At 43.4% G+C, this 16,742-nt stretch overlaps 1 protein-coding gene across 1 annotated transcript in view; it reads right to left on the reverse strand.

Moving 5' to 3' along the window:
* Positions 1-15,122, reverse strand: part of exoc3 (exocyst complex component 3) — a 33,628-nt gene extending 18,506 nt beyond the window's left edge. Inside the window, exons 1-7 of the mRNA XM_061731517.1 lie at positions 15,008-15,122; positions 9,969-10,221; positions 7,437-7,656; positions 6,559-6,731; positions 5,031-5,243; positions 2,728-2,906; positions 1,959-2,075 (exon numbers count right to left, since the gene is read on the reverse strand). Of these exons, the coding sequence (XP_061587501.1) occupies positions 1,959-2,075; positions 2,728-2,906; positions 5,031-5,243; positions 6,559-6,731; positions 7,437-7,656; positions 9,969-10,112 (1,046 nt within the window). The 5' untranslated portion in view covers positions 10,113-10,221; positions 15,008-15,122. The remainder of the gene's footprint in view (positions 1-1,958; positions 2,076-2,727; positions 2,907-5,030; positions 5,244-6,558; positions 6,732-7,436; positions 7,657-9,968; positions 10,222-15,007) is intronic.
* Between the last annotated feature and the right edge of the window lie 1,620 nt (positions 15,123-16,742).

Here is a 16,742-nt window from a genome sequence, read left to right on the forward strand (position 1 = left end):
GTGTTTTTGGACCAACCTCTTGTAGGTGTTTTTGGACCAACCTCTTGTAGGTGTTTTTGGACCAACCTCTTGTAAATGTTTTTGGACCAACCTCTTGCAGGAGTTTTTGGACCAACCTCTTGTAGGTGTTTTTGGACCAACCTCTTGTAGGTGTTTTTGGACCAACCTCTTGTAGGTGTTTTTGGACCAACCTCTTGTAAATGTTTTTGGACCAACCTCTTGTAGGAGTTGAGGACCAACCTCTTGTAGGTGTTTTTGGACCAACCTCTTGGAGGTGTTTTTGGACCAACCTCTTGTAGGTGTTTTTGGACCAACCTCTTGTAGGAGTTTTGGACCAACCTCTTGTAGGTGGTTTTGGACCAACCTCTTGTAGGTGTTTTTGGACCAACCTCTTGTAGGTGTTTTTGGACCAACCTCTTGTAGGTGTTTTTGGACCAACCTCTTGGAGGTGTTTTTGGACCAACCTCTTGTAAATGTTTTTGGACCAACCTCTTGTAGGAGTTTTTGGACCAACCTCTTGTAGGTGGTTCTGGACCAACCTCTTGTAGGTGTTTTTGGACCAACCTCTTGTAGGAGTTTTTGGACCAACCTCTTGTAGGTGTTTTTGGACCAACCTCTTGTAGGTGTTTTTGGACCAACCTCTTGTAGGAGTTTTTGGACCAACCTCTTGTAGGAGTTTTTGGACCAACCTCTTGTAGGTGTTTTTGGACCAACCTCTTGTAGGTGTTTTTGGACCAACCTCTTGTAGGTGTTTTTGGACCAACCTCTTGTAGGTGTTTTGGACCAACCTCTTGTAGGTGTTTTGGGGGTTTTTGGACCAACCTCTTGTAGGTGTTGAGCACTAACCTCTTGTAGGTGTTGAGCACTAACCTCTTGTAGGTGTTGAGCACTAACCTCTCGTAGGTGTTGAGCACTAACCTCTTGTAGGTGTTGAGCACTAACCTCTTGTAGGTGTTGAGCACTAACCTCTTGTAGGAGTTTTTGCACTAACCTCTTGAAGGTGTTGAGCACTCACCTCTTGTAGGAGTTGAGCACTAACCTCTTGTAGGTGTTGAGCACTAACCTCTTGTAGGTGTTGAGCACTAACCTCTTGTAGGTGTTGAGCACTCACCTCTTGTAGGAGTTGAGCACTAACCTCTTGTAGGTGTTGAGCACTAACCTCTTGTAGGAGTTTTTGCACCAACCTCTTGTAGGAGTTGAGCACTAACCTCTTGTAGGTGTTGAGCACTCACCTCTTGTAGGAGTTTTTGGACCAACCTCTTGTAGGAGTTTTTGGACTAACCTCTTGTAGGTGTTGAGCACTAACCTCTTGTAGGTGTTGAGCACTCACCTCTTGTAGGAGTTGAGCACTAACCTCTTGTAGGTGTTGAGCACTAACCTCTTGTAGGAGTTTTTGCACCAACCTCTTGTAGGAGTTGAGCACTAACCTCTTGTAGGTGTTGAGCACTCACCTCTTGTAGGAGTTTTTGGACCAACCTCTTGTAGGAGTTTTTGGACCAACCTCTTGTAGGAGTTTTTGGACTAACCTCTTGTAGGTGTTGAGCACTAACCTCTTGTAGGTGTTGAGCACTAACCTCTTGTAGGAGTTGAGCACTAACCTCTTGTAGGTGTTGTGTTTTGGACTAACCTCTTGTAGGTGTTGAGCACTAACCTCTTGTAGGTGTTTTTGGACCAACCTCTTGTAGGTGTTTTGGGGGTTTTGGAACAACCTCTTGTAGGTGTTGAGCACTCACCTCTTGTAGGTGTTGAGCACTAACCTCTTGTAGGTGTTGAGCACTAACCTCTTGTAGGTGTTGAGCACTAACCTCTTGTAGGAGTTGAGCACTAACCTCTTGTAGGAGTTGAGCACTAACCTCTTGTAGGTGTTGAGCACTAACCTCTTGTAGGTGTTGAGCACTAACCTCTTGTAGGTGTTTTGGGGGTTTTGGAACAACCTCTTGTAGGTGTTGAGCACTAACCTCTTGTAGGTGTTGAGCACCCAGGTGAGCAGGGAGACGATCTCATTGGCCTCCAGATCTTCAAAGGCCAGTTCTTTGACCCGGGCGGAGACGGCGGTGTGGTAGAGTCTGAAGAACCTGGAACAGAGGACAACGAAGACAACAGTGAGACAACAGTGAGACGGCGGCGTGGTAGAGTCTGAAGAACCTGGAACACAAGACAACGAAGACAACAGTGAGACGGCGGCGTGGTAGAGCCTGAAGAACCTGGAACAGAAGACAACAGAAGACAACAGTGACTGCATTTCCAGCATCAATAACCCTTTTTAAAACCGGAATATCAGCAATAACCCGGTTACACGGCCATGGAAACACCAATAACCCTCTGAATAACCGGAATTTGCTCCTATTGGGTCATGTAAACGCCAGACGGAATATCCCCATCAAACGGAACAGGAATCTTCACAAGGAATCCTGGACTTTTGAGTCCAGGAAGTTCTTCTAAACACGGAGAAACCAAGACCAGGTGTGAATGGTTACCTGGTGAAGGTGTGAACCTGGTGAAGGTGTGAACCTGGTGAAGGTATGAACCTTATGAACGAGTGAATACCTGTTGAAGGTGTTGTAGTGCGGGGGGAAACACTGCACCAGCAGGTTCTTCACCACCACCAGATGTAGTGGAGGTTAGGGAGGTGAACGTATGAACCAGGTGAACCTGGTGAACGTATGAACCTGATGAACGTGTGAATACCTGGTGAAGGTGTGAACGTATGAATGAGTGAATGGTTACCTGTTGAAGGTGTTGTAGTGCGGGGGGAAACACTGCACCAGCAGGTTCTTCACCACCACCAGATCGTCCACCACGTATTTCCTGGTGATTTCCAGCAGACGGACCAGCCACATCTTATCAGCCTCTCTGGTGACGGCCTGGGTCCCCTCGATCCGGGTGGAGACGGTCCCCTCCAGAACCTGGACCAGGACCACAACCATCATCACTCTACAATCATGGAATTGATTAACTGGTCTCTCAACACAATTGACAATTGTCAATGTCAATTTTTGTGACCAGAAGTCGGGGGGTAAGGGAGCCCTCTTGCCCTGATGGGACATTTTTTTCTGGATACACAATGGATTCCTACAAATACTGGAAACCGTTGTGCCTCAAGATCTTAACCGTCGAGGACGTTGAAGATGCTTCATAATTGGATTTATGATAGCAGGATTTCTTCTAATTGGAGTGGGGATTTTCCTGGCCTATCGACAATCTCGTAAGTCGGTGACAGCCGTTCTGGGTACTCGGCTTGGCGGGGATTGATCACAAATTCGTCTGATTGGAGTTGCCATTGATGAACCAGAGACTGAAGGCAGACGGAAAATTACTGGGCTGCCTGATCTAAAGAATTGTTGATTCTATAATTTGCCCTTGACGGATCGGCTTGGCAGGCCTCTCCTGTCACAATCTCCCTGGTGGAATGTAAACAAGACGACTCTGCCCAACCCCTCCCCTTCTCCCACGAACACCAGCGGATCTTCCTCCCAGAACTGTACCTGTAGCTGCCTGATTACACCAAGGACTTTTGGCTGAGGAGCTCCCCCCCAGCCCCCCTGACAAGGACGTCGGGTTTGAGCGCCAGCTACCGCGGACCTCACTTGGATGAACTGTGCTGGTTTCTAACCTCAAACATCTGGTCCTTCCTGCTGGTTTCTAACCTCAAACATCTTGGGTCTCTAACCTCAAACATCTTGGGTTTCTAACCTCAAACATCTTGGGTTTCTAACCTCAAACATCTTGGGTTTCTAACCTCAAACATCTTGGGTTTCTAACCTCAAACATCTTGGGTTTCTAACCTCAAACATCTTGGGTTTCTAACCTCAAACACCTTGGGTTTCTAACCTCAAACACCTTGGGTTTCTAACCTCAAACATCTTGGGTTTCTAACCTCAAACATCTTGGGTCTCTAACCTCAAACACCTTGTGTTTCTAACCTCAAACACCTTGTGTTTCTAACCTCAAACATCTTGGGTTTCTAACCTCAAACCTCTTGGGTTTCTAACAGTTTCTAACCTCAAACATCTTGTCCTTCCATCGGTCTCTAACCTCAAACCTCTTGGGTTTCTAACCTCAAACATCTTGGGTTTCTAACCTCAAACATCTTGGGTTTCTAACCTCAAACCTCTTGGGTTTCTAACCTCAAACATCTTGGGTTTCTAACCTCAAACCTCTTGGGTTTCTAACCTCAAACATCTTGGGTTTCTAACCTCAAACCTCTTGGGTTTCTAACAGTTTCTAACCTCAAACATCTTGTCCTTCCATCGGTCTCTAACCTCAAACCTCTTGGGTTTCTAACCTCAAACATCTTGGGTTTCTAACCTCAAACATCTTGGGTTTCTAACCTCAAACCTCTTGGGTTTCTAACCTCAAACATCTTGGGTTTCTAACCTCAAACATCTTGGGTTTCTAACCTCAAACCTCTTGGGTTTCTAACCTCAAACATCTTGGGTTTCTAACCTCAAACCTCTTGGGTTTCTAACCTCAAACATCTTGTCCTTCCATCGGTCTCTAACCTCAAACATCTTGTCCTTCCACCTCTTGGGTCTCTAACCTCAAACATCTTGGGTTTCTAACCTCAAACCTCTTGGGTTTCTAACCTCAAACATCTTGGGTTTCTAACCTCAAACCTCTTGGGTTTCTGTTTCTAACCTCAAACATCTTGTCCTTCCACCTCTTGGGTCTCTAACCTCAAACATCTTGTCCTTCCACCTCTTGGGTCTCTAACCTCAAACATCTTGGGTTTCTAACCTCAAACATCTTGGGTCTCTAACCTCAAACATCTTGTCCTTCCACCTCTTGGGTTTTTGTTTCTAACCTCAAACATCTTGTCCTTCCATCGGTCTCTAACCTCAAACATCTTGTCCTTCCATCGGTCTCTAACCTCAAACATCTTGTCCTTCCATCGGTCTCTAACCTCAAACATCTTGTCCTTCCATCGGTCTCTAACCTCAAACATCTTGTCCTTCGACCTCTGGGGTCTCTAACCTCAAACATCTTGGGTTTCTAACCTCAAACATCCTGTCCTTCCATCGGTCTCTAACCTCAAACATCTTGTCCTTCCACCTCTTGGGCCTCCCCGGGGGGATGAATCCCGTCTGCTTGCGTCGGTCCACCATGCGTCGGTCGATCTTCTCCTCCCTCTCGATGATCCGAACCACCGACACCACCATGGTGGGGTCTCTGCGCACCGTCACCAGGGAGCGCTGCAGCAGCATCCACAGCTGCTTCGCTAGCTCGTCTGAGAGGGCCTGGACCTGAGGAGACATTCATCCATTCATCAGAGAGGGCCTGGACCTGCAGAGACATTCACTCATTCATCAGGTTCATCCATTCATCAACCATCAACCATCATCTAATCACACCGTCACCAGGGAGCGCTGCAGCAGCATCCACAGCTGCTTAGCTAGCTCGTCAGAGAGGGCCTGGACCTGAGGAGACATTCACTCATTCATCAGTTTCACTCATTCATCAACCATCAACTAATCACACCGTCACCAGGGAGCGCTGCAGCAGCATCCACAGCTGCTTCGCTAGCTCGTCAGAGAGGGCCTGGACCTGAGGAGACATTCACTCATTCATCAGGTTCATCCATTCATCAACCATCAACTAATCACACCGTCACCAGGGAGCGCTGCAGCAGCATCCACAGCTGCTTCGCTAGCTCGTCTGAGAGGGCCTGGACCTGCAGAGACATTCACTCATTCATCAGAGAGGGCCTGGACCTGCAGAGACATTCACTCATTCATCAGAGAGGGCCTGGACCTGCAGAGACATTCACTCATTCATCAGAGAGGGCCTGGACCTGCAGAGACATTCATCCATTCATCAGGTTCATCCATTCATCAACCATCAACTAATCACACCGTCACCAGGGAGCGCTGCAGCAGCATCCACAGCTGCTTAGCTAGCTCGTCTGAGAGGGCCTGGACCTGCAGAGAGATTCATCCATTCATCAGGTTCATCCATTCATCAGAGAGGGCCTGGACCTGCAGAGGACATTCATTCATTCATCAACCACCATCCATCCATCCTCTCATCCATTCATCCACTCACGTCCTGGAAATAGATCCTGATGAGACTCATTCATCCATTCATCCACTCACGTCCTGGAAATAGATCCTGATGAGGCTCATTCATCCATTCATCCATTCATCCACTCACGTCCTGGAAGTAGATCCTGATGAGGCTCATTCATCCATTCATCCACTCACGTCCTGGAAGTAGATCCTGATGAGGCTCATTCATCCATTCATCCACTCACGTCCTGGAAGTAGATCCTGATGAGGCTCATTCATCCATTCATCCACTCACGTCCTGGAAGTAGATCCGGATGAGGCTCATTCATCCATTCATCCACTCACGTCCTGGAAGTAGATGCTGATGAGGCTCATTCATCCATTCATCCATTCATCCACTCACGTCCTGGAAGTAGATCCGGATGAGGCTCATTCATCCATTCATCCACTCACGTCCTGGAAGTAGATCCGGATGAGGCTCATTCATCCATTCATCCACTCACGTCCTGGAAGTAGATCCTGATGAGGCTCATTCATCCATTCATCCACTCACGTCCTGGAAGTAGATCCGGATGAGGCTCATGTCGCTGGTGTTCCTGCTGTCCATCCTGAACTGCTCGTACATCAGGTCGTCTCTGGAACTCTCCAGCTCCATCAGCTTCCTGTGAGCCTGGAGCAGCTCCCCCTGCTCGATGAGCTGCTGGGTGTCCAGCACGATCTCTGGTACTGGGGGGAGAGGAGAGGTTAGCCTAGCCTAGCCTAGCCTAGCACCGCCACAGAGGGCCTGCAGCAGCTCCCCCTGCTCGATGAGCTGCTGGGTGTCCAGCACGATCTCTGGTACTGGGGGGAGAGGAGAAGTTAGCTTAGCCTAGCCTAGCCTAGCCTAGCACCGCCACCGAGGGCCTGCAGCAGCTCCGCCTGCTCGATGAGCTGCTGGGTGTCCAGCACGATCTCCGGGACTGGGGGGAGGGGAGAGGAGAGGTTAGCTTAGGTTAGCCTAGCCTAGCCTAGCCTAGCATAGCCTAGCACCGAGGGCCTGGAGCAGCTCCGCCTGCTCGATGAGCTGCTGGGTGTCCAGCACGATCTCTGGTACTGGGGGGAGAGGAGAGGTTAGCTTAGGTTAGCCTAGCCTAGCCTAGCATAGCACCGAGGGCCTGCAGCAGCTCCGCCTGCTCGATGAGCTGCTGGGTGTCCAGCACGATCTCTGGTACTGGGGGGAGAGGAGAGGTTAGGTTAGCCTAGCCTAGCCTAGCCTAGCCTAGCCTAGCCTAGCCTAGCACCGAGGGCCTGCAGCAGCTCCGCCTGCTCGATGAGCTGCTGGGTGTCCAGCACGATCTCCGGGACTGGGGGGAGAGGAGAGGTTAGCTTAGGTTAGCCTAGCCTAGCCTAGCACCGCCCAGCCTAGCCTAGCCTAGCCTAACCCTAACCCACCAGAGAAGATGTTCTTCAGGTTCTCCACGGCGGATGCTAGCTGGCTGTGCTGCACCACGGCGTCCTTCACGTCCTTCAGGCTCTCGATGGTGCTGATGCTTTTCCTCCAGTCGTCGCTCACGTCCCCCAGAGAGCCCTGGATGTCCTGCACGTCCAGCAGGGCCGTGTGCAGCTGCAGCAGCCCCGTCCTCACGCCGTCCAGCTGGGACTGGATGGCCGCCTGCAGACACCGGAGGAGAACCACGATGAGACACCGGGGGACCAGAGGGAACCACGATGAGACACCGGAGGAGAACCACGATGAGACACCGGAGGACCAGAGGGAACCACGATGAGACACCGGGGGACCAGAGGGAACCACGATGAGACACCGGAGGACCAGAGGGAACCACGATGAGACACCGGAGGACCAGAGGGAACCACGGTGAGACACCAGGGGACCAGAGGGAACCACGATGAGACACCGGGGGACCAGAGGGAACCACGATGAGACACCAGAGGGAACCACGATGAGACACCGGGGGACCAGAGGGAACCACGATGAGACACCGGGGGACCAGAGGGAACCACGATGAGACACCAGAGGGAACCACGATGAGACACCAGAGGGAACCACGATGAGACACCGGGGGACCAGAGGGAACCACGATGAGACACCGGAGGACCAGAGGGAACCACGATGAGACACCGGGGGACCAGAGGGAACCACGATGAGACACCGGGGGACCAGAGGGAACCACGATGAGACACCGGGGGACCAGAGGGAACCACGATGAGACACCGGGGGACCAGAGGGAACCACGATGAGACACCAGAGGGAACCACGATGAGACACCAGAGGGAACCACGATGAGACACCGGAGGACCAGAGGGAACCACGATGAGACACCGGAGGACCAGAGGGAACCACGATGAGACACCGGGGGACCAGAGGGAACCACGATGAGACACCGGGGGACCAGAGGGAACCACGATGAGACACCGGAGGGAACCACGATGAGACACCGGGGGACCAGAGGGAACCACGATGAGACACCGGAGGACCAGAGGGAACCACGATGAGACACCGGGGGACCAGAGGGAACCACGATGAGACACCGGGGGACCAGAGGGAACCACGATGAGACACCGGGGGACCAGAGGGAACCACGATGAGACACCGGGGGACCAGAGGGAACCACGATGAGACACCAGAGGGAACCACGATGAGACACCGGGGGACCAGAGGGAACCACGATGAGACACCAGAGGGAACCACGATGAGACACCGGAGGACCAGAGGGAACCACGATGAGACACCGGGGGACCAGAGGGAACCACGATGAGACACCGGAGGGCCAGAGGGAACCAGAGCTACGTTAGCGTCACGGGGTGGAAGAAAACGCTGCTTAAAACTAGTTAAAACAGCATTTTCAAAACATCGGTATCGGCCAAAAAAGAACCAGGAAATTCCTAGTTATTAATGTTTTTAATATATATTAAATTGTACGAAAAAACGCACGAAAAAACGCACGAAAAAACGTACAAAAAAACGCACGAAAAAACGTACCAAAAAACGCACGAAAAAACGTACGAAAAAACGTACAAAAAAACGCACGAAAAAACGTACAAAAAAACGCACGAAAAAACGTACCAAAAAACGCACGAAAAAACGTACGAAAAAACGTACGGAAAAAACGCACGAAAAATCTTTTTTTATTCTTTCTTTCCTTTTTTATTCTTGACACTGTGACTTTTTTCTCGTCATTTCCACTTTTTTTTCCAGGTCCAGGTCCCGGTCCAGACCCCCCCCTCACCTTGAGCCGGGCCTCCACCGAGGCCTTCTTGCGGGCCTCCCTCCTCCGGTACTGCTCCACCCCCAGGTCCCCGGTCCCCCCCGGTCCCCCCAGGTCCAGGTCCAGGTCCAGGTCCAGGTCCCCCCAGGTCCAGGTCCAGGTCCAGGTCCAGGTCCCCCCAGGTCCAGGTCCAGGTCCATGTCCAGGTCCCCCCAGGTCCAGGTCCAGCCCCTCACCTTGAGCCGGGCCTCCACCGAGGCCTTCTTGCGGGCCTCCCTCCTCCGGTACTGCTCCACCCCCAGGTCCCCGGTCCCCCCCGGTCCCCCCAGGTCCATGTCCAGGTCCAGGTCCCCCCAGGACCCCCCAGGTCCAGGTCCAGGTCCAGGTCCAGGTCCAGGTCCAGCCCCTCACCTTGAGCCGGGCCTCCACCGAGGCCTTCTTGCGGGCCTCCCTCCTCCGGTACTGCTCCACCCCCAGGTCCCCGGTCCCCCCCGGTCCCCCCAGGTCCATGTCCAGGTCCAGGTCCCCCCAGGACCCCCCAGGTCCAGGTCCAGGTCCAGGTCCAGGTCCAGGTCCCCCCCTCACCTTGAGCCGGGCCTCCACCGAGGCCTTCTTGCGGGCCTCCCTCCTCCGGTACTGCTCCACCCCCAGGTCCCCGGTCCCCCCCGGTCCCCCCAGGTCCATGTCCAGGTCCAGGTCCCCCCAGGACCCCCCAGGTCCAGGTCCAGGTCCCCCCAGGACCCTGTCCCCCCCTCACCTTGAGCCGGGCCTCCACCGAGGCCTTCTTGCGGGCCTCCCTCCTCCGGTACTGCTCCACCTTGTCCAGCTGGTCGGAGCGCTGCAGCATCCCGGCCACGCGCTGCACCGCCGTGGCAACCGCCTCGCGGCTCGTCTCCTCCATCACGGGGGGTCAGGGGTCACCGGGGGGTCACGGGGGGTCAGGGGTCACCGGGGGTCAGGGGTCACCGGGGGGGCGGGAACTCCGGGGGTCAAACAGGAACTAGCAGCTGCTGAGGAGGAGAGAAGAGCGTCATTGAAATATAAAGTGATTTTTTTTCTGTCTTTAACATATATAAAGTGTTTTTTGTCTTTAACATATATAAAGTGATTTTTTTTCTGTCTTTAACATATATAAAGTGTTTTTTGTCTTTAACATATATAAAGTGATTTTTTTTCTGTCTTTAACATATATAAAGTGTTTTTTGTGTTTAACATATATAAAGTGTTTTTTGTCTTTAACATATATAAAGTGTTTTTTGTCTTTAACATATATAAAGTGTTTTTTGTCTTTAACATATATAAAGTGTTTTTTGTGTTTAACATATATAAAGTTTTTTCTGTCTTTAACATATATAAAGTGTTTTTTGTCTTTAACATATATAAAGTGTTTTTTGTCTTTAACATATATAAAGTGTTTTTTGTCTTTAACATATATAAAGTGTTTTTTGTCTTTAACATATATAAAGTGTTTTTTGTCTTTAACATATATAAAGTGTTTTCTGTCTTTAACATATATAAAGTGTTTTTTGTCTTTAACATATATAAAGTGTTTTTTGTGTTTAACATATATAAAGTTTTTTCTGTCTTTAACATATATAAAGTTTTTTTTGTCTTTAACATATATAAAGTTTTTTTTGTCTTTAACATATATAAAGTTTTTTTTTCTCAGAATCCACCAGCCAATCAGAGCCTCTTTATCATAGCCCTGCCCCCTCAGAATCCACCAGCCAATCAGCACAGAGCCTCATTATCATCAGAGCGATGGATAAAACAGAGTGGCGACAGTTCCATAGGACTCCGTTGTAACCCGCACTTCCGGGTTATGGAGCCCTCTGTAGTTAGGGTTAGGGTTAGTCTATAGTTCCATAAGTGGCGTCGATCCCGTTGGATCCCGTTGATTTCAGTGGCCGCACGTCGAGAAACTCCTGAGTTAAGGCGATGAAATACCGACCAATTTTAAGTCATTATGTGTAGTTATTATATCGGAGGCGTTTTTTATGTTAGATATGAATTTTTTCAATTTTTAAATTCATACATTTAATAGGCCAAAACATTGCACAGTGGTTTAAACACTGCGGCAGTAGATCACCGGTTACCACTGAATTATTTATATTGTTAACCTCTGATTTAAAAACAAATTACATGTTTATATGGGATGTTGAGTTTAATTATTTTAAAGGTAATCCTGAACGAGCCTTGTGAAGTTTCTGCTGTCGATAGACTCCACAAGTGGGGTAGCTGTAAACAGTACTCGAGTTGTAAAAAAAAATCAGGGGGGATGGTGGATTTGATCATATGGGGACAGATAATTTGTGCTGATTACAAATAATATAATATATTAAAAATAATAGCAGTGACCAAAACACCTGCAGAAATACTGCAGGAATGACATAGCAGCAGTTAAATGCAGCCTTCTGTAAGCTTTAAATATCCACTGGGCTTACATCAAATACATCAAAACACAACAATAAAAAACACTTTTCTGAACTTATCAATATGACTCTGTCCTTCACAGGATAAGTATAATGGATCACTGCAAAAACTCAAAATCTTAACAAGAATATTTGTCTTATTTCTAGTTAAAATGTCTAATTTTAGTAAAAAAATCTCATTACACTTAAAACAAGACTCATCACTGGAAAAAACAACAATTTTCATCTGTTTCAAGTAGGTTTTCAGTAGTAGAAAGAGTAGAAAGTAGAAAAAGTAGAAGTAGAAAAATCTGCCAGTGGAACAAGATTCTTTTGCTTGTAATGAGAAGATAAATCTTGTCCCACTGGCAGATTTTTCTACTTATTTCAAGTGAAAATTTACTTGAAACAGGTGAAAATTGTTAAATAAGTTATTTTTCTGGTGTTATTTTTCTGGTGATGACTCTAAATGTTGAAATAGCAGTAAAACCACATTCATTCATGAAATGACATAAGGGATGGAAAGGAGGGATGGCAGTTTTACAGGGGGGATGATTTGGACCGTTTTTATTTCAGGGGGGATGCCATCCCCCCTCATCCCCCCTCAACTCCAGTACTGCCTATAAATTACATAAGCAGCAAAATAATTTTGTGCACCCAAATGCTGCACAGCCAACCATGGTATGATCACTGTTCTACATACAATAATAAATATTTAAAAAAAAAAGCTTGTCAGATGTCACCTTGATTATTATTATTAACATTTCTGATTGACTGAGAGCACTGCAGTTGTTAAATAATAAAATAAAGCTTAAAAAATACAACTTTCCTAACAAATTGTGCACACAGTGTAGTTGAATACTTTGTAGTGGTGTGTATATTTAATTGACACTTTTATTTTGTTGGGTCAAACACTACACTGGACACCTTTTTAAAAAGGGGCTTAAAACTTTTTTGTTCAGGAAGGCTTTCCCTGGTCTTATATAGATGTTTTTATGCTTTTTACTCCTGGTCTTTTATGTGTCTTGAAATTATTCCCTTTGTTTATGTTAGCACTTTAAGATTATTTTATGAAAAGTGCTTTACAAATAAAATGTATTATTATTATTATTACACTGATTACATCCATCCTGCCCCTTAGCAGGTATTCTAATAAAATATATGCTCATATTCTCTGTAATTGTGTAAAAGCAGCTTGTGTTCCACTGTAAGAAAAGACATTTCGTAGCCCCACCTTTGTTCTGCTGTCCTAATGCTGGAATACAGTCTCTGTTAAATAAAATTGTTCTTCCGTAATGAAAAACATATTTTTCTGTGATGTAAGAGCCTTCATACATTTTCTTTTAATTATTTTACTTGTTCTCACAGACACTTAATAAATCGTTTACATTAATCTCATGTAACTACACAAGAGATGCATTGCACCAGATTACAGTTCAATTGCTAATTTATCTGCAATCCATGAAGTGAAGTTTTCCCTCCCCCCAAAATAACACAGAAAAGCTTGTCTAATTAGGCTTTTAGTTGTCGTAACTGACATTGATATATTCCCAGTGATTCATTATCAGCTGTAAATGTACTTGTGTACGGTTTATTTTAATATTTACCGGTCAAAAACGAGCTCACTGCTGTCTGTCCCATAGACTAACATGACAGCGCTGCTTTGTTTTGGAACTCGCGGGGCCTCCATGAACCACGTGACCGCTCTGGCGGCGAGAACAAAAGTTGTCGCCACTCTGTTTTATCCATCGCTCTGATTATCATAGCCCTGCCCCCTCAGAATCCACCAGCCAATCAGCACAGAGCCTCATTATCATAGCCCCGCCCACTCAGAATCCTGCATAGATAATGAGGTTAGAGAATGGGAAGATAAAGACATGGATCAGAGGCTGAATTTATAATTTATTCAGCAAAAACAATCAAAAGCTTGTTTTTAAGACATTCAAGGCCTATTTAAAATAGATATTAGATCCATAATAGGTCATTTAAGGAGCCAGAAACCCAGAGTCCGGCTGTTTCTGCTGGATAGATAGAGACTCCACTAATATCCATATATAATATAATCAATAATAATATAATCTATAATAATATAATCAATAATAATTTGATAAATAATAATATAATCTATAATAATATAATCAATAATAATATAATCTATAATAATAATATAATCAATAATAATATAAACAATAATAATATAATCTATAATAATAATAATAATAATATAATCTATAATAATATAATCAATAATAATAATATAAACTATACTAATATAAACAATAATAATATAATATATAATAATAATATAATCTATAATAATATAATCAATAATAATATAATCAATAATAATGTAATCTATAATAATAATATAATCAATAATAATTTAATCTATAATAATATAATCTATAATAATAATAATATAATCTATAAAAATATAATCAATAATAATATAATCTATAAAAATATAATCAATAAAAATATAATCAATAATAATATAATCAATAATAATATAATCAATAATAATATAATGTATAATAATAGTAATAATATAATCAATAATAAAATAATCAAAAATAAAATAGCCAATAATAATATAATCTATAAAAATATAATCAATAATAATATAATCTATAATAAAATAATAAATAATATAATCTATAATAATAATAATAATAATAATAATAATAATAACAATAATAATAATAATAAAATCAATAATAATATAAACTATAATAATATAATCAATAATAATATAATCAATAATAATATAATCAATAATAATATAATCAATAATAACATAATCAATAATAATATAATCAATAATAATATAATCCACACGGACGGAGCCAGAACCAGTTTATTTCCATTTTTCATCAGAATCTCCAGCAGCTTTTGGAAACGTTCACATCGGAATCCATTAAAATAAAATACTGGTTTGACAAAAATAAATGATCTTTAAATATCAGCAAGACAAAAAAAAAGACAAAGATAAAGTAAAGCTTGCAGTTTTTATTTTATTTTTATTTCTTATTCAAGCAAAGTTAACTAGAAACTGTAATAACAGCGTTAGAACTCTAAGTTTTTACGGTTTATTTCCCTTTGACTGGTTTAAAGACTGTTTATGTGACTTATTTTCTGATGTTTAGGGTCATTGTTTTTTTTTGTGTGTGTTTATAATTAATACGCTCGAAATAAAGATTTCAATGTCAATATTTCAATTTCAACATTTCAATATTTCAATATTTCAATCGGTGATTTTTCGCTTAAAAACCGGGGTTTGTTTACAACATTCAGAGAAAAACACTTTCCCAGAAACGTTGATAAAAAACGGTTTTCTCGCTCCAGCGGAGAAAGACTCTCAGTAAAGACGTAAAAACGTTCTTACCTGCAGCGTTTACCGAGAAAACGTCCTTAAAACAACAGATTTATCTCCAAAATGATCTTATTTCTTTATTACTGCGGCTGCACCGATCACTTCCGTGTTCGGGCCCCGCCCTCTTTTCTTCTTCTACGGTTTAATGGCGGCTCGGGCTCGGTCCGCCTCCCTTCTTCTACGGTTTAATTATGTCGCCGCCATATTGGATGTGGCAAGACTGCGCTGTAAACTAATACAAGTAAATTGACTTATTTTCATAAAGCAAAGAAATGTACGTTTTACGTTTCATTTATTCATTCACACACGCTCTTTTTTCCTCTTTTTTTCTCTTATTTCCTCTTTTTTTCCTCTTTTTTTCTTCTTTTTTCTCTATTTTTCTCTTTTTTAATTTTTTCCGCTTTTTTCAATTTTTTCTCTTTTTTCATCTTTTTTCCTCTTTTTTCATTTTTTCCTCTTTTCTTTTTGCTCTTTTTTCCAACTTTTTTTTCTATTTTTTCCTCCCTTTTTCCCTCTTTTTATTTTTTTTTTTCCTTTTTTCATCTTTATCTCCTTTTTTCTATTTTTTCATCTTTTTTCTCCTTTTTTACTCCTTTTTCCTTATTTTCATAAAGCATCTTTCTACAAAGAAATGTACGTTTTACGTCTCATTTATTCATTCACACACTTTTTTCCTCTTTTTTCTTCTTTTTTTCCTCTTTTTTTCTTATTTTTTTCTCTATTTTTCTGTTTTTTTCAATTTTTTAAATCTTTTTTTCCCTTTTCTCTTTTTTCTCTTTTTCCCTCTTTTTTCCGTTTTTTCAATTTTTTCTCTTTTTTCATCTTTTTTTCCTCTTTTTCCTCTTTTTTTTTTTTTTTTTTTTTTACTTTATTTTTCTATGTGCCACACCATAGTGACGTTCAGTATAACAACAGAAAAAAAAAAAACTAATATACATATATAGACATAAGACAGACACCAACCTCAACATATACACGAAGAAAATAAAATAAATAAATACATGAATAATTAAAAGGACATATCTAAACAACAAACACAAACAAAGCAAAGAGAGGCCTAACATGCCTTTAAATACCTTCCAGCCCCCCTGTTACCTCCCTCCCCTAAACATCCCTTACACTTCACTCTTTTATGTATTAGCCAAAATTCCTATTTTCACAAATCCTTATTTCCATTCTTATTTCATAAACACAATACAACTAGAGGGAGAGGGACGCACCATGAGAGCAAGTAAACAAACAAGTACATGACAGTACCTCCAAAGATAATAATAAAAAAATAAATAAATAAATAAATAAATAAAATAATAATTAAAAAAAAAATAAATAAATAAAAAAAAAAAAAATTAAATTAAATAAAAGAAAAAAAATTTAAAAAAAAACTAAGTGCTCCCCGTTCAGTTGTTGACTCCTCCATATTATTATTATTATTATTATTATTATTATACTCCTCCATATCCGTCAAATAATCCATTGACCGCCTCAGTATTAAGAGCAGTAAGCTTTTAGGTGCTTTTAGATCTCTTCATGTCTTATGCTATCTTAACATTTCACCCCCATTTTTTATATAGCTCTCCCATTTAGCCCACAGCATGTGTCTCATCCCAAGATTTCTTTTTCCTCTTTTTGCATTTATTCCTCTTTTCTTTTTCTCTTTTTTCCATCTTTTTTTCTATTTTTTTCCTCCGTTTTTCCCTCTTTTTTCTATTTTTTCCTTTTTTCATCTTTTTCTCTTTTTTTCTCTTTT

This window comes from Cololabis saira, chromosome 10 (assembly GCF_033807715.1).
Source record: "Cololabis saira isolate AMF1-May2022 chromosome 10, fColSai1.1, whole genome shotgun sequence".
Taxonomy (NCBI): Eukaryota; Metazoa; Chordata; class Actinopteri; order Beloniformes; family Belonidae; genus Cololabis; species Cololabis saira.